General features: G+C 37.0%; 1 protein-coding gene across 2 annotated transcripts in view; it reads left to right on the top strand.

The window, feature by feature from the left end:
* Positions 1-1,913: 1,913 nt before the first annotated feature.
* efna2a (ephrin-A2a) overlaps positions 1,914-19,149 on the top strand; it is a 109,364-nt gene continuing 92,128 nt past the window's right edge. Inside the window, exon 1 of one of the 2 annotated variants that reach the window (XM_035412225.1) lies at positions 1,914-3,280. In XM_035412225.1, coding sequence (XP_035268116.1) covers positions 3,141-3,280 — 140 coding nt within the window. In that variant the 5' untranslated portion in view covers positions 1,914-3,140. Of the gene's footprint in view, positions 3,281-11,924; positions 12,049-19,149 lie in introns of those variants that run through there. The other variant, XM_035412226.1, reaches the window with a different exon arrangement.

Below are 19,149 nucleotides of genomic sequence, written 5' to 3'. Positions count from 1 at the left end.
ACAAAGCCACTGCCCCTTTAGCTCATGTAACCCCAGAACTGATGTAATTAGTCTCGTAAAGCCTTCAGGGCGAGGGAAGTGGTGGGGAGAAATACGACCTCCAACACAGATGCCTGCCTTCTGCTTCTGTTGCTGACCTGCTGCAAGCCACAGACACTCCTCGTACCAATGCTGCCATTATCCCGCTGCACCACAGCAAACTACTCAATATTCATTCATTCAGCTTTTTCTGTGTGTGCACAGAAACCAGAATCTAGGAGGAAAACGTCCTATTATGAGAATATGAGGCTACTCTGCATGCAGCGCTGTCGCTAAATGGGGATCTGTGCGTGCTGGTGCTAACCCTGGTGTGCCATCACCCGGAGGCAGAGGCATGACTCTACACCGCTATCCCTGTCTCACGTCACACTGGGGAGCGGTTTCTTCCCTCATCCATTAATATCGCTAATATGCACTGCAGCTGTCTGTCCTTGATAGAAAAGATTTCATTGAAAAAGTTTTAAAAATAATTTCAGCAGTACTTACAGCATCTATTTCCGGTGCCTGTAAGAAGCGGCCCTAGAGCTGGTAGAGTCGCTTATTCACTGACTCATCAGTGAGAATGCGGCTCCCTCAGCAGTAAACAACAGTACCTCATTTTAGCACTAGATGGCTAAAAGTTTAACAAATATGTTAGCTATTTGCTGATCAGCTCCTCTTATTCAGACACTGTATATCAGCAAAATATTACACTCTTATTTTCTCCTACTTTGTGCCCATGGGTGCAGTTGTTGAATTGTTTTTTTCCCCCCACATGTTAGTCTAGTACATTTTCTTGTTTCCTTTTTTTTCTGTAGCAAAGCTACCTGTCTGAGAATAATCATTCCTATAGCCCTGGCCACATCACTAGTAGTAGACTGCGCAATGGCCCATGCATTTATGCATGAAACCCTCTGAAACTTTAATAAGTGTGCACCATTAATCTATGTGCCATCTTTAAAAGTGGGAATTAAAGTTTCATTTGTATTTTTCTTCCCTCCCCCTCTCCTCCCCTGCCTCTGTCCACCACCCGCCAAGCTGGCCAGTTAAATATTTATCAGTGCTGAATCACACATCATGGAACGTTCAGTCTCTTTGCCCTCAGCACATCTGTGTTCGCTCTCTGATTCCAGCCCAGGGAGACAAGAGGAGGACGATAGGTTCAGGAAAACCAGATCCTGTTACTGGGAAAACAGCCCTAGGGATTAAACATCTGTGAGATACATACCTAATAAAAACACAATATCACTATTATCAGTTTTAGCTTGAATCCAGATTTAAATCCCCCCCCCCCCCAACAAAAAAAAAACACCTTTCTGAGATTCAAAGAAATAGTTTTTTTTTTCTTTCTCAATCATCGTATTTCATCATATATAACCACACTCATATAATAGCAACAATAATACTGCTGCCTCACTGACCACAAAGCAATATGGGTATCATTGGTCAGACAACCAATCAGCAGGACACATGATGGAAGGCCCAGCCTCTCGTCGAATTTGGATTAACATCCCACAATCTATGAGCAAAATATAAATATTTATGCTGCTTTACATGCTATATCACATCCCACATATAATGCAGTTTTTTGTCTACCTATATTTACATTTTACAAACAGCATTTTTTAAGTTAGTATGAGAAACCTCCTTTCAATTAGTTTTTCTTCTACCAGTCACAAGATCCTGAAAAGATAGCCTACCACTTCAGAGCGTTCACAATAGATTGAAGCATCTATGTGCGTATTTGAGACAATGACAATGACAAAAAGTTGACTACTACGGTAAAATATAACGAAAACGGCTCACAACAAAAGTACACAGCCCTGTGTAGCAGCAAACGCACAATAGTGAAGAAGTCCCCAAGATTTCAAAGGCGTGTAGCGATACCCTAAGGCCCTCGCGCGCAGCCCCGCCCTATTCGCTGGAGCACAGGCTGTGAATGGAAGGCTGCGCAGCCAGGGGGAGTGAGACATGCGGTGAAAGACGGAGAGGGCGCGCAAGAGAAAACCACCGTGTCTCAAAAAAAAAAAAAAAAAAAAAAATCATGTCAGCTCCATTGGGCTGTACACCACACACAGGGATGAACGAGGAGCAACACTAGGCATGGAACGAAATTGCCTCCCTCTCAGCGGCAGAAGCAAAAGACGTCGAAACAGGAACAACTTTGCAATTGATGCGGTATCTCCTTGCCACGCTGTGCTGTTTTAACTGCACGGAGAGGACGCAGCGAACGCAAAAGAAAACAAAAACTTAAAAATTGATAACTTTTATTTTAAGAAAAGCGACGAAGGGAAGAAACAGATTGAAGAAGGAAAAAGGTGGTTGATGCTTGAATTGCTCTCGCAATGTGACTGTGGCAGTCTCAAAAGCCGGACATTTGCAAACCAATGATTTCCATAGGATTGGATGTTGCCGTGCTGCGGAAATACTGTAATGTTGTTTTGAGTTTCAGCTAATAGAACAAGAAAGGAAAACAAGGATCCCGAAATCCGTATCAAAGCTGTTGTGTGTCTGAAATAGACCCATGGCATGCTGAACAGGTCGCCCAGAAAAGAAAAAATCGCTATGTGTTTAAATGTATGGGTGCACCGTTGTAATTTTAAAATATTCTTGCTCCCAGTTTGAGCACAAGCAACTGAATGGATGGATGGTAGCATATGCTGCTGAAGGCGAAAGTTTTAGCAAGTTATGCGGGAGGGGGATGGATTTAAAAGGCAAACCGTTGCATCTTTCTACTCCGTGAATTTGAAAAAGGACTTGACAGACGGCTTGTGGTGATTTCCAGACATGCCTTTATCAATCATTTTATTCTTGCAGAATGGATTTTAATGGATATTGGAACAGCTCACCGTGCAACAGTAGAAGAGTAGCGCGCTAGTTGAATTGTTTGAATGAACGCGGATTGTTGTTTACTTATATGAAGTACTGGCGTAACCTTGAAAACTTCGGTCCAGTGACACATCTGGATTCCAAAGGAGTGGACTGCAATTTGCTTGCCTTTTTGATCTGCAAATCATCATGACCATTTGAGAAAAGGAGAAATCTAAGTATCGAACAGTATCAATATTTAAAACTGACCTGTTTAAATACTAGACACACACTGACTCTCCCTGTAGGTTATCATGGACAAGAACTATATTGCTTACCAAATGGAGTTGTCACTTTTGGTGGTAGCCCTCATATCTTGGGTCTCGGTGTGGGCGGACGATAGCAAGGTGATTTCTGACAGATATGCAGTCTACTGGAACAGCACAAATCCCAGGTAAGGATTAGAAAACGGACTTTTCAAAATGAAACACAATACCCTCCAAACACACACGCGCGCCCACACGTAGGCCTAACTTAAGATCATAATGTTTGTTTATTAGAGTGTAGACTACAAAATGTGAGCTCAATAACTGAATCCTCACTCCTGTCATTTTGAACAGGATGCCTTCAGTAATATTTTCAGGATGTCTGAACGTCAGTCCAGAATATGAGTATCTTTATGTTTATTTAATGTACTCTATGGCGATGCTCGTATATAAAAGTGTTGCAAGTGTATCCACATTGCAAAGTTCTTAGGGAACTTCTTAAGGAACTTCCAGAAATTCAGCTGCATATGATGACTTGCCCCTTGACCCTATTTATTTATTTATTTATTTATGAGGAATTCCTGGACCAACATTTGTTGCCAATCTTTCCTGCCTTTATGCCCCTTAATTACACATTCCCACTGAGAGTTAACTGTGTACCCAGAAAGTAGGATTTGGATTTATTTGTGATATTTTTCAGTCAATATTGTGAGTTCATGGGTCTTTTATGCTTCCTCTGAAGCTCAGAGTTTCATTCCCCCCACAGACACTAATTAAAATATTCACAGTTTTTTATGCCACATCCAATTAATAATTCCCCAGTTCTGTGGCTGGCCGTGGAATCACACATTATATTTATCAGTATCATGTTAGCAGTGGGCTACAGTTTGCCAGTGACAGTGGCTGAACTGTCCTTTCCTGCTATTGGTTTATACAAATTTTAGTAGCATTAATGCTTTTATACTCAATACTATATACGTATAGGCCCTACCTCAAAATAGGCAAATGCTTCCTAGTCTGTTAGAAACAGTCTAGGAGGGTTTCTATTACAGTTCTCTTTTTCGATGTTATTGCATGAGAGACCCAGAATAAAACAACTGATCACACACTTAGTCACACATTATTCACAGTTGTTTACATAGTGAATGGCACAAAACATAACCAGTATTTTAAAGAATACAAATTTCGAATTCCTCACGTGGTTGTGTAATATTTGCCGTTATACAGAAATCAATACCAAAGGTAAGAACATGTACAGGTAATACATATCGTTTGCTAAAAATAAATGAATGCATTCTAGAGACACTCAGGACTTTTTATGATTCTCGTTAGAAATAAATCTCCATCTGTTTTCCTTAGCATTATACTGTCGATTGCAGTAGTGAAAGCAAGATTGACAGTTATATAGGTACTGTAAAGATTCACTACTTTGTATATTGTATGTTGCTTTAATACATGTGTTGGCTATAAAATAGCTTATTCCTGTCTTTCTGGAGATGGGACAAAGTGTTAGATTTAAGTTCAGAATTAATGAGAAATTTTCTTGTAAATAAAGTGTTCCAGATGTATAGTCAGAAGCTAGCAAAACTCCATGTGCATCAGAGATTTGTGGCACTCATGAAGTTTTCTTGTTTTTTGAAACAGTGATATACAGTTTTCCTCTAAATGTAGGGTTTACTGGATCACAATAATTTTTTTTTCTTTCAAATTTCTTTAAAGGAAACTTCTTAGGATGTTCTTCCTGTCAGTTATCATGGGCATTAAATGCAACCCCTGGAACTCATTTATTCTTTCTCACAATCAAAAATAATAAGAAATGGCTCCATGAAATAACATTTTCTTAAAAAAAAAGAAAGAAAACCAAGAAACTAAAAATAAAATAACTAGTCAAAGAAGAAAACACAGCAGTTTTCCATTAGCTCACTGATCACAGGGCCATTCTCTTTGATTATTAAATAATATGCGTCCAATTTTCTGACAAACTGAATAGTAGCATGATTGCCAGGACAGGTTGAAAACTAACTTATGGAAAATATTTTAAAGTGCCAAAGCCAATGAGACGCATGGCTTTTCTTTCAACTCTATAAATACACAAAAATGTCCTTGGTAATTTGGTGTTTTGGACTTGTCTATGCGAGTGTACTACTAATGGAGAAAATGAGAATATATAAAAGGAGAACAGGAATTGGGCTCTTCCCACAATTTCAGTTGGTAGTTTGCAGGTAAAAATGTTTGCACGTCTGGCAAAGTTGCCAGCGAAAGCTTGAAGTTCACGCCTTGCCATATTAAACTGTTTAACCCACCCACAGTTCCTCTTAAACAAGTTTTCAGGGTAAACATTACCACTAAATTTACTAGAGTTAAATGTTTGTCCCACTAATTTTGTCCCATACGGAATCATATTTGCTAGTGATTTCCCCTTCTCAGTATTTTGTGGTGTTTGTTTTGGTAGAGACAGGGGAGCACAATGTTGTCTTAGAGTGTTTAGATTGGCCCGTGCAACCAGTATATACTGTTCCTTTTAGATATTGTTTTGATTCTGACTTTTTTAGTTTTTCTGAATTATTTAATGTATTGTTTTTGAACTTTGTTTTATGTTGCAATTAATTTTTTTCACCAAATATGTTAGCTGCAAAGTTCTCGCAAAACTTACAAATGGCCAAAGAAAAAAATATATAAAGAACTCCCAAGACAATTGAGCCAATTTTTGAAAATAATCCATAGACACAAATTATTGGTGCTTATCAGTTATGTTTTGTCTTGTTTTGTGTGTATTGAGAGCACATTTAGACTGTTTAGTCATTGGGGTTTAGTGCACTGTTGACAATTAGGACAAATTAAATGGTGGAACACGGTTCTGTAAAAGCAGCTCAACTGCCGTGCATAGGAATTCACCTCGAGGCGAGGGGTGCTTCGACAAAGGAGGGTGAATGGAGAGGGTTTAGGGGGTCTTAAAAATGAGGCCTCCTTTTGATTTCATTTTCAAATGTAAAAAAAAAAGAACTAAAGTATAGTTTGAGGTTTTCATTTGAATGTTTATAACAGTAGGACCTATCAGGACATCACAGACTGGGCCTCGATCAGCTCCTTGTTGACGCTCGCAGTAAAAGAAAAGTTTAGGTAGTTTGCTAGCTTGAACACATTTCTTGTTGCTCCATTTCATATGATTTTATTAACTATTTACAAACAGGGCATACTTAAGTACGCAGAACACATCTCTTCATGCTTCAAAGAGGGGTAATGTAATCGAATGAAACCTATAATATTGAATTTGATCTGAACTGCAAAGTTATATCCCTTCTTTCTTGAGAGATCCCGAAATGATAAAGATTTATGAGGAAGGTTTACGTGTTTGTCTGCACAAGTATAAATATGCAAATGAAAATTGCTGGACTGCAGTGTTAATTTTCCTACAAAACATGGTTTGTTTTGTTTTGCTGCCTTGCAAATTCTATAGGTTAATTAGAGGGTTAATGGGATGAATATGATTACATTGTATACTTGGAAGTTATTATGCATGAAATTGTTTCATCTCACAGCAAAATTGACGGAAAGCTGAATCTCAATTTCACTTGATATTTGCTTGATTTTCATATCTATTTTTACATTCTACATGGATGGCATAAGCTGTTAGCTAATGACTAGAGTTCATATAGTTGCTTGGCTGTTCATTCTTTTTTGTTAAAATGTTAATTTTTCCCCCCTCAGGAAATGTAATGTTATATGTAATGTTTTTTTAATGATGACTCATATATTATTGGGTGGGGTCAATGTTCGCATTTTTCGATGCCTCATGGATGAATAGGCTTGGCCAATATCTGTTTGTGATGACTCATATATGAATGTATGTTGATTAGACAGACGTGTGTCTAATTCATGGCTAAACTATAGAGACAGTTACCCTTTAGCCGTCCTATGGTTCAGTTTCACGTATACAAACTTTAGTTTTCACAAATCCGGATAGTGAGCTACCCTGTAATTCAGTGATAGTTACAGAAACTAAAGTTATAATGTTCCATCAAGCAATTTGTTTCATTATCTTTATTTATAAAATACATTTTGGTTGACACAGCGCTATTTTCTAGCTAGACAGAATATAGTGATATTTATGCTGTTGCCATACTATGAAGTAATTATGAAAAAGGCGAACTGTTTTGGAAAAATCAGTGGTCAAAAGAAGATGGCTTTATGGTGGGTAGTTACATTAATCATTATTTATATTATTTCCACGCTCAAATTACATAATTGTATTATGAGATGTTCAGTAATATCATCTAATTTTAAGACCGTTAAAACAACATTGCGTGTAGTAGTCTAAAAAATTTGCTTTACTGATCAAAAGTTTACATGACCAAATGTAAAATACAGCTGAAAATGGTTGACTTAGTTCGGTATAAAATGTTATATTGGTCATATTTTATCGTTATGTTGCGTTGTCATGTTATTGGTGATTCAAATTACAAAGCACTCAGGCCTCCTGGTAATATAGTGAATGGATGTTTCTCATTATTATAACATACACTGCGCAGAACAAAACAATTTAGGTTTATTTAAAGTTTGTAGTATACTACACGCATATGTATGTACGTATTACATTGCTATGTAATACATACACAGCAATGTCAAATCACAATCTCAAAAAAACACTGGATTGGACAGATCATGTTACATAGCTTTCTGCGGGGGGGTGAATTGAGTTTTTCCTCTTACCTGTTTTTGCCCCATGCAGACAAATTAGTTTTGAATCTAAGGGGCTACTGCTGAATGTGACAGCACAATTCTTGGTCTTTTGATTTATAGTTCAGGACTTCCACTGAAACCTTCAGTCAAGCATCAAGCACTGGCGTGGCCTGTGGCATTATAGCTGCCGCGTGATTTAAGATATCTCTAAAATAGAAGCAAAATAGACCTCAATCTCACTGTATACTAGTGGGACTGATACATGACAATAAATACTGGTCTGACACCAAAGTACTTCCTTCTCAGAGTTCACTTGCCTTCGCTATATGTCTTGTATTTTTATTTTAAGTTCTCTTTTTCTTCTACAGTCCTTCTCTCTATTGACCCCATTTTGCAGAGGTTACTTGGGAATATATAGGAAGGAGGGAAGAGAAGAGTAGAGATGGCAGTCAATGACGTTGTTCTCTGTGATGCCATTTTTGGGTTTGGCTCCTTGATGTCAAATACCAAAGATGAGCTTTTTAGAATCTTAACTTTAGGCTTGGCAAGTTTGACCATAAAAACGGGAATGAGTGCAAAATGGCAGGAAACTGTTTAGCCAGCGTTCCACTAGATGGCGCTGCATTGTTTTTTGCATAAGTATACAACCAAGTCCGCCATTTTCTGTCTTGAAAAAGCGATCTTTTTTTGGAGTCTAGAAAGCAGACAAGAATAAATGAGAGAGAACACAATTCCAATCAAAGAATTTTGAATGAATAAATTGGCTGTGTTGTTTTGTAGAAATGTAGGATGGATTGCCTAAGTTAGATTGGTCAATGACTCATTAGCAGTACCGCATGGAAGACTGATTAAGACTGAGTAAACATTTTGTCAAATATATCGCTGACCTGAACTTCGAAATTAAATATGTTTATGCATGTTCTGACATTTATATTGAACTGCATGAATTGTTAACACTGTATCACGTAAGAAGACATTTCATTGAGCTCTGTTTAAGATGGCGGCTTAATGGAGGAGTACCACAAAAGAGAACTGGGTTTCTGATATTTGTCAAAGTACTTTGTTAAAGTATTTGCTGAAATTGTATTTGCTATTTCAGGATATTACAAATATATAAAAGATGTTTCCGGTATCGTACATATCGGTATCTGTCATATATATGTCCAAAGACATGTTATTATCAGTATGCATAGAATTATTCTGAATTTATACAATTTGCTCTTTAGTTATTTAAGAGATGCTTTTCGCCAAAGCAGGGTACAAAAGTGTATTTCACATGGTAAGCAAATACCACAATATATAATGCTGGTCAATTAATAATTATTATATTCTAGTCCTACTCTCAGAGACATAAGGAATAAATGCATGTAATGAAGCTCAACTGTCAATGTAGGATGCCGTACCACCAATTCAGGCATCGTTTTCACAAAGGAAAATGCCTGAGATGTATACGAATATTTTTTAAATGACGATTTGGTGTAAAAAAAAAGAAAAAGAATTATGCGAAGAATGTTAATTAATGAAGAAATATATATATATTATTTTTTAAAACTGATAAATAACTTTGACGCATAGTGTGTATCGTCAATGTATATGATTATTGCAGGACATGAACAATATCAGGCCTGGTACATGTTGTCTTCTCCTCACCGTCTCTGGGCTGTGAAATGGAGAACCTAGCACGAGCTAGCAGTGGATAAAAGATGTTTGTGAGAACAAGCACTTTGTTATATGTCCCTAATGGTACTTCTAATGGAGAATTTGTATGCAAAAGGACTGCTTTGTCTTACTGGGAGAAGCAAATTGCCGTAAATCTGTTTTCTGTATTCAACCAGACATAGCTGCGTGACATTAATTCATTTTTCGAATTCAAATGGGCTGCACTTTGGGGTCACTAGACCTGTGTGTACAAATCAGCCGTCTCAATAAGCAGAGATGTAATTAATTTGAGCTATCATGAGAGCGGTGACTTCCAGTGCAATTTCTTCAGTGTAAAGTGTGGTTTAAACCAGCCTTCCTGGGGAAAGCACAGTTTGTTATTGCGCTGTTTGCTCTTTGTATCTTGTGGGAGATCCCACTTGTCCTAAAGGTTAGCGACAAAATCTCTTTTTTAGAAGCACGCCTGAACGACATTAAGCTCCCAAGGTGCTCACGGACGCACATTCGTCTTTCTCTGCAGAAATGAACTGCATCCATTTCTGTGGCATTTCAGACTGACATTTGCTCTTAGTGCTCTAAACACAAGTTGACCCAAAACTTAATGACTAAAAGCAAGGTCACCATTTTGTCTCGTTCAAGTCGCCCCACAATTTATTTGTCGTCTTTTAATAAGAAATTGCTCCTCTCAATAGACAGGAAAAAGCCACTTTAATTGATAAAGTGCTAGGCTGTGCATATTTGTAAGTCAAGACAATCGGATTAGGATAAAAAATATTTGTGTTTGGAGTCCACTTGTCAAAGATATTGTGTCCTTTAAGTGAAACCTAATGTGGAGCCGTGCAGACTGTACCATCATTTTTATTTAATTGCAGGCCATTTCTTTTTTATATGAGTCTGCAAGAAATTGATTATCACATTATTGTTGTTTACTCAATAATTGTATATGTACCCTGTACAGGTGTACTAGGGAGGAGGGGCCAACAAGTGACAACATAAAATCAATTCATTAGTCATTAATTGATATACAGTTTCGTCATGGGCACGATATGGGAGTTCTCAAGCAAAACTTTTTCTCAGTTTATTAATAATCCTCATTTTATATTCCAAGTGCACAAAAAGTGCATTTTGTCTTTCGCGTTGAATTGCATGTTAATAGTCTTGCACATAGCAATATTAAATGGCTCTAATATTTAATTAAAGATTAAAGTTGGAACACCATATCTTCAAAAGCAGTTTGTATGAAAGGGGAATATTCTAATCAGTAATACAGGTTCAAAGCATCATTAAATAAAATGACCCAGAGTGTGCATGTGCCCTGAGCCAACTTCAAATGGGTAGGACACAGCATTTTGCTGCTAGTGCTAATCAAGGTTATGCTAATGCAATATATTTCAAATGGGACATTTACACTACCGTTCTGTCATCTGAACCTGTTATTGATGGAGAAGGTGCAAGAAAGACTTTCATTCATATATTTCTGTAGCTGGCTGTTCTTTCGGTCTAATTTTGTCAAAAAGTGTAATTATGCCCCTCCTGAAATTATGCCTCCATTAGAAATGGCTGAAGACTTAAGATCAAATAGATTGTTCTCAGATGTCCTTTCGGTTACAACATACATACATTTGTTATTTTGAAAGTGTGTTCATTATTGTGCTGAACTGTGAAAAGACACATGTAGTCAAAAAGGACATATGAAAGTAAATGAAAAGTTAGGAATATGTGAATAATCTATATGAATCGTTCATAACTATATACACACAAATAACACATTATTGCCTGAAAGAAACTATACTTAGGCATACTTCTGAAATATTAACGTGTTCCTAAGTCACTTCAATCATGCTGCGATTAAATGTAGATGGTCTATACATTGTGGTAAATTGTCTTTGTAATTGTATGAAATAATTTCATTTCTGTTTGTGGCTATCGTAAATCTTTAGTATCTAGAGTAAATTGTCCAAAATCATCCCCATGCAATCCTACATTCTGATTATTGTCTCATTTTGAATAGGGGGTGTAATTATTCCAAATGCCTTCCCTAAAAGTCACACATGCTCACAAACTAATTAAAATCAACAATTTATGAAAGTCACATTTTAAAAAAAAACCAGTACATACCTTGAGGGTCTTTAAATCGTCAAGAGAAAAGAATTACATACAGTTTTTACTTGAATGTGGTTTTATATCAGAAAATGACAAGAACTCACCTCATTCTGTATTAAGATAAAAATGCAAATTACAGTTCAGCCATGTTATGTCTAGGCACAAGACTTACATCAGTGTATACTCTGCACAATGGTCTTCTCTTACAGAGATATGGATGGTAAAAATTGCTCCAGGCTGCTGAAAAGAAGGTCTTGTTTATTCATTCAGCCTTCAACTAACTTTTTTCAAACCCCATTCCATTGTTCTAACCTGTGTGCAGACAGCTTAGGCCATCGTCTTCCTTAGCATTGCAGTCTGTTTGCATTTACACGTGTTCACTGTGCCTATTCCGCATTGCGCAAAACAGAACACCTCGCTATCAGGAACTCAGTTATTGATGAACAATGAGTAAGAGTTTTCGTTTTACTTCAAATTATAAAATTTATATTACTTCGAAATTTGGAATTGGGAGGTAAGTAGCAACTAGAGACAGTCAGGCGCTGTCTATTTTATTTAGATTTTACTCCCTCACACATATGCATTTCTTTTCAGTTTTAACGCCTGACCCACATTCGCTTTGCTCATAAATGGGGGCTTTTACGTGTACAGTGAGCAGTCAGAAATAGCTAGCTTGGCTATATGCTCAAAATGAATGTCGCTGCTTTTTTTACTGTTCCAAAAAAAAAAAGAAAAAATGATAACCTGAGCTTTACTTCACAGCCTTCGGTCGAAGAAAAAGACGGGGAAAAAGCATTTGGCTGAAGACTTCTGAAATGCCACTTTTATTCTTATAGGTCGATGTTATGACTCTAAACAGATGCAGGACACAATCTCACTTCCTACTCCTTAGCATGGCTCACAAACCTCACTTCTGTGTAGCATTGCTGGGTTTTTCGCATTGTCTAAACAGGTCTGTGTTGCATGGTCATGGAGCTTATTTTGAATTGAATAGAGTAAAACCCTCTGTGCCACTCTTTAGCTGCTCTCTTTCTCTCTCTCTCTTTCGCTCTTTCTCTGGTGTTGAGCCATTTCGAATCAAAAAAGGTTTTTACTGCTCACTGAAATTGTTGTGTCAAATTAAGGAAGTCTTCTTGATTTAAAAATTGAGTTGAAAGTATTGTTCTTTGGTTTGCCATTGGTTGTAGAAATTACAGGCCTTTTGTTTATTTACCCCTTTCAATGAATAATAATAGTAGCATAATTTGAATTTTATTGGCTGTGCAATGTGTATTAATCTGAAAACTCTGCTAAACATAATGTAACCACAAGATATAATTGAGAGCATGCAGCTCAAATGACTTTCTAAACATCCTAATGGCTTGTCGCTTGTATAAGGGACAGTCAGGACTGGACAAATTGAATACATCTATGTGCGCTTGGATGATTGCTCATAAGAGTGACGACAGTGCTTCCTTAATTGATCCTGAACATTAATTTACCTTTGCTTGCACATACACATACACACGCGCACAATACATTGTCTCCCTCTTCATTAATGCTCCATTGCATCCTGATTCGGCTTTTATCTGCATCAAAACATTAATCAAATTACCGTAATGATGTGCAGACTAAAATGCTGAAGTCTATTTCTTTTGTCTTTATAGTGTATTTTATGGACTGATTTCTCCACTCTATCACACATTCAAAATATGTGGCTTCTTTTGTGTCTGACTGTAGATCCACCCCATAGCAAGCATTTAGAATACTGTCCATTAGTCATTGACGTGCATGGCTTGCTGTGTTGTTTTTAGACAAAACCAGCTTTTTGTGTAATATGTTTATCATGATTATAGACTGTATTAAAATATAACGTCACAAAAATGAATAGAAGTCAAAATAGTACGATTTATAAAGTTATAGCGACTGCCTACATGTGATCAGGAGGGGAATAATAATTTAACAGTTCATAAAGTGTGTTCCCGAGGGTATTGATCATCTTCTGTGGAGTAGATGTCCCTCAAATTATTTTTAAGATCGTAGAACGGCAATGTCTGCTTCATGGCATCTTCGTTTTAGAAGCATGGCTACATAAACACACTCAGTAAAATCTGTTCATGGCTGAGCAGAGAACCTGTAATTTTAGCAGTACATGACAGGCCTGCTGTGATTTAAAATATTTAACAGAAACTCGCTAGGTTGAATTATTTGACGGAAGCCAAAACATTCAAAGCTTCATTTGGCTTGTTTGTTCTTTTAAATTTTCTGCCGGAGTCATTCCAATAAAAAAAAATCCTTAGATTTGATTCAATGGCTGTGCAACACAAAAGTATAACATATGTATATTGTATCAGATAATGCCAAAGTAAGAAACATTGTATGAGATGAAAGCACTAGGAATAGAAGTACATTTACCTGGATTTCGACTACAATTTATTAAATGTTTGAACAGTTCATGGACTGTTGTGAATTTGGTATAATTTGTGGGTGATCTTGGAGACATTTAAAATCTGGATTTTGAAGGCACTGCAGAAAACCAGCATAGACAAATTAGGTATGTGGAAATTTTGGTCAGGAGTTGGGGTAAAGTGCTGCATTGTTTTAGTCGAATGTGGCTAGCATTGTTGAAACCATGGGATACTGTTTTGTTGGATGTACAAAGCATTTGTACTGTAAATCTGCCTAATGAGTGTCAGTGAATTTGTTTGCTTGGTACATTTAATGCAACACCTTTTCCGTGAATTTTGTTAAATTTTTTATCTTTTCTGTGAAAAAAAATATTTTAAAGGCGCTATTAGACAGGTAAACAGAATATATTATTTGGAATTTTAAGTTGTAGATGTAATAGTCCAGTACAGATATCAGTCCTTTATGTCATTGCTGTTGGGATAAGTGCTTTTCTAAAATAAGCCTTCTTGAAAACAAATTCTCTTAAAAATTATATTTGTATACACAAACACACACAGACAACTTCTGCTGCTATGTTTATGCTTGTGTTGATATCATATGTAAACACACATTTCAGTTGTGCTATTTACTGTAAGACACATGTTTATGGCCGTCAAAATGATCTTAAAATTATCTCGCTGAAAAATGTAATGATTTGCTGGTTGTGTGCGTCAAACATATTCGTAATGAAATATACCGGAATTCAATTACAATACAGTTACATAGCCTGTTCATATTACACACTAATGACTCTTTGTTAAGCACTGAATCCTCTCTACTCATTTTAACATTTCAATTTATTATTATTTTTAAAAAATAATTAAAAAAAATAATAACCTATTTAATAAAAACTCTAAAACCGATATTGATGTTTTTGAAAATAGGAAACCTGCTTTAGATTTCAGGGGTGCCATTCATGACGAATATTCTCCAACGCACCATCTTGTCTGTATTGCACTTAGCAAGCTAGCCAGGACATATTTCTCTGGTTATACACTTATAAGCTGTGCTATGATAGAAAAATAGATACATGGACAAATATAAGTAAGTAGCCTGACTGGTATCACCTAGCTAGTTTTGAAAGGAATTTATATAGCATAACCTTTAGCGTATATATAGCGTAACTAGCTACTACACTATAAGCAATTTCAACAATACAAACAAATAAAGGAAAAAGAGATTTAGAATGCTTTTTTTGTATGCCATCAGCATGCGATTGGTCATCTGGTTGTTTTCAGGATGTGATTACCTTGGCAAATGTGAAAGCAGAGTGAATCTGAGGCTTCCAAAATTCTAGTGCTTTCTTGGCGAGGTAGATTTGTAAATGAATTCTGAACTCTGCTGGAAATACCGCAGTCTGCTCTCCTTGGGTGTGGAACTAGTTAAACCTGAGATACACCAACACATCCCGAAAAAGTCATGCAAATGGGACACACTCCTATAGTTTGCCCAGTAATGATGTGTCACTGAAAATGTTTTAAGATTTTATGAATAAAAATAAATAAGGAATTGCTAGAACGCTAATATGCTGGACGTTTTCATGAGATATTTTCGGTTCAGGCATGGTGGACAAGGTGCGAGGACGTTCGTAATTGCAGTACCTAGTTTAAATATCCTGACATATACTGCCGATTGCATGATGGTTGCAGTTTTACTTGGTAGGTCTGTGCTTACCTATACACATAAGAAAGTATTATGTGGCTGCAGTTTTTTCCTTTTTTTTGGGGGGTGGGGGGACGGCGGTGGAGAGTTGGCTGTCCCAAATAAGTGTCAACAGAATAGAAACAGGGTGGAGTATTCAAGTGCATACTATTTTGAATTTGTATTTTTATGTTGCTGTTAAGGCGCAGACATATTTCAAGGCATGTTCCCACTTGGCATTGAAAGGTTCGGCCCTGCTTACTTCCAACTTCTGGGAAGACAAACTGGAGTTCTAGCATCCCTGTTTGTTCCAGCATTTTCATCTGGATTTTTGATCTTTCCAGGCCCAGAAGTGTGTTCAGATCGTTGAGCCCATGCGGGTTCTAAACAAAGATAAAATATGCAATCACACTTTTCTTCTGGTTGTATCATTGATTGATGGTTTTTTTCAAGTGGAGGCGAGGGGTGTCTGTGTACAGTAGTGCTAGAAAATGGTCAAGATCGGTCTGAGTCCTTTTAAAGTCAGATGGGACAATGTGAAAGATGGCTCATACAGCAGCCACCTACTGTAATTGGTACACTTTTTTTATATAAAAATGAATTTGGCTTGGCATCGATGCCTCTTTCAAGCATCAGTAATTAAAATTTACTGATGATAATCGACATTTCAAATGAAAATACTGACTGTTTATAAACTTGTTGAGTTTATAAACTTGTTGAGTAGCCTTTAATAATGATTATAATCATCATAATCTGAATAAGGAGAATGGCAACAAAATCTCACATAATGCAGATGTTTTATTTTTAAAATTTGGCATTTAGCCAGCACAACTTCTCCATTTGTTTTGTTTTTGTCGATTTAGGCAAGACTTACTCATGCATAGAAACGAACGAACATAATGTCTCCGTTGCGTTCAACTGCACATTTTCTCAAATAACTAATCTTTGGAGCAGGATAAGGAAATGGAAAACACTTGAATAAAACTGAATTCAAAATACAACTTTCATTAGGCCCACTTTCCATTGTAGGCTACTATGGTACAAGTCAAGAAAGAAGATTTATAGCCTAATCAGACTACAGCATTGCATTCATAAAATTCGGTCAAATACTTTATATGTAACTATACTAGTCTCTGTTCTAACTTTGTATTTGCTATCTGCCATGCAGCAGCATGTGAGAGAAGCAGTCTACAATGCCATATACACTATAGAGTGTTTAATAAACATTCAGTGCAGACCACAAGTGTTTGGACAGTGTCACAGTTTGTGTAATTTTGGCTCAGTTCTATAGCACATTGGATTTGAAATGAAACGATTCATGTGGGATTAAAATGCAGACTGGCAGCTTTAATTTGAGGGTATTTATATACATATTGGGTGATTTGTGTGTGAATTCCTGCCCTTTTAAAATGTAGTCCCCCAATTTTAGGGGAGCAAAAGTAATTGGACAGTTGGCTTCCCAGCTGTTTCTTGGCCAACTGTGTGTCGTGTCATTAATTCACACACAAGATAGATATCAAAAGGTCTTGAGATGATTCTAAGTGTGGAATCTGGATGTGGAGTTTGTTGCTGTTGTCTCTCAACATGAGGACCAATCCAAACAAGTGGCAATGCCAGTAAAGCAGGCCATCATGGGATGTAAAAATCAGAGGAAATTGATCAGAAACATTGAGTGTGTCAAAATCAACTGTTGGGTACATTGTTAAGCAAGAAAACACTGGTGAGGTCAGCAATAGTAAACAACCTGGTAGGCCACAGAAGACCACTGTAGTGAATGACCGAAGAATACTTTCAATGAAGGAAACCCCCTTTTCAACTGTCAAACAGATTAACACTCTCCAGGATGTAGGCGTAGATGTGTCAGAGACTAAAATAAAGGGAGCACTACATCAGCATAACCTCAGTGGGTTTACTGCAAGATTCAGACCACTGGTAAGCCGCAAGAAGCGAACGGCCAGGTTGGAGATTGCGAAAAAGTACATAAAAAATGTGGAACAAACTCTGACAGATAGATGAGATTAGTATTAACTGGTTGCAAAGTGATGGAATTTGAAAAGTGTGGAGAAAGAAAGGAACCACTCATGATCCAAAGCACCACAGCCCCCCCCCCCATATCTTTGAAACATGGTGGAGGTAGTGTTATGGCTTTGGCGTGTATGGCTGCTGCTGGAACTAGAGCGAGCTCACTTGTCTTTATTGCTGATAGCAGTAGGATGGATTCTGAAGTTTACAGAGACATCTTATCTGCAAAGATTCTACAAAATTCCTCAGTACTCATTGAATGGTGTTTTACCTTGCAGCAGAAAAGTGACCCCAAACACACTGATAAAGCAACAGAGAATTTTTTCGGTGTGAAAAAATGGAATGTTCTTGACTGACTAAGTCAATCACACTACCTGAATCCAATGAATATTTATTTCACTTCCTGAAGTCAACATTGAAGGCAAAAATCCCCCAAAACAAACAGAAACTGGAGATGACTGCAGTACAGGCCTGACAGGGCCTCACCAGGGAAGATACCCGGTGTCTGGTTATGTCTGAGAGTCACAGACTTCAGGCAGTCACTGAATGCAAACGATTTGTAACTAAGTACTAGATCTGATGATTTAAGATTATGTTAATTTGTCCAGTTACCTTTGGTCCCATAAAATGAGGGCTGTGTATAAAAAGAGCTGAAATTCCTGCATGGATCACTGGATATGGATGTAAATACTCTTAGATTAACCTCATTGTTTCATTTCAATTCCAGTGTGCTGGAGTACAGAGCCAAAACAACAAAAATTGCGTCACTTCAAATATACTGTATAAACTGTACTGTATTTTGGTAGCTGATTTAATACATCTCATGAACATTTAATTAATAACATTCCAAAACATAGTCTGCATAAATTTAGAAGATACATTGTTCAATACATTGTTTTCAATTCAATATCATATTCTAAATATTGCATGATCCTAGTGTATTTCATCATTTTGAATGGCTAATAATTGATTGATAGTTGGTACCAATTTGCAGATTACAATTTTTTTTTACGTTTACTTTTACTTTTAAAAATGAATATATCGTCGGGAAAATGTAATCCAAAACCCAATGTAAGTGAACAGCCCTTTGTGATAGAGCAAATGTGGCAGTTCAGATGGGATTTCACATTGACTCATGATGGTGGTATTATGCGACTTAGTAAGGACGTTCAGATCATTTTTATTACAATGATTGCTGTAGAAAATAAAGAATGGGCGCATTTATGAAGGACCTTTTAACACAGTGTATAATTTGAGTCTAGTCATTTTCTAGCTTTTCACTTTCCCATTCTCAGGGCTCAGCCACCATAAATCTTTTATCTCACACGTTCATCCTGTAACTTTATTGTTCATGAATGCAAGCCAGATATCAGAGCACATTGAAATGTACAGAAGTATTCTCCATGCCATATAAATACTTTATATTTAATTCATATTCATACGTAGACATAAACCCATTGAAATTAGGGAATAGGAAGGAACAAAATATATTCTGATTAAGTGTGAGCTCACAGAGAAGACAGTG

Source organism: Anguilla anguilla, chromosome 4 (assembly GCF_013347855.1).
Source record: "Anguilla anguilla isolate fAngAng1 chromosome 4, fAngAng1.pri, whole genome shotgun sequence".
Lineage (NCBI taxonomy): Eukaryota > Metazoa > Chordata > Actinopteri > Anguilliformes > Anguillidae > Anguilla > Anguilla anguilla.
Note: the sequence above shows the minus strand (reverse complement) of the source record. Positions and strands in the feature narration are given on the sequence as shown.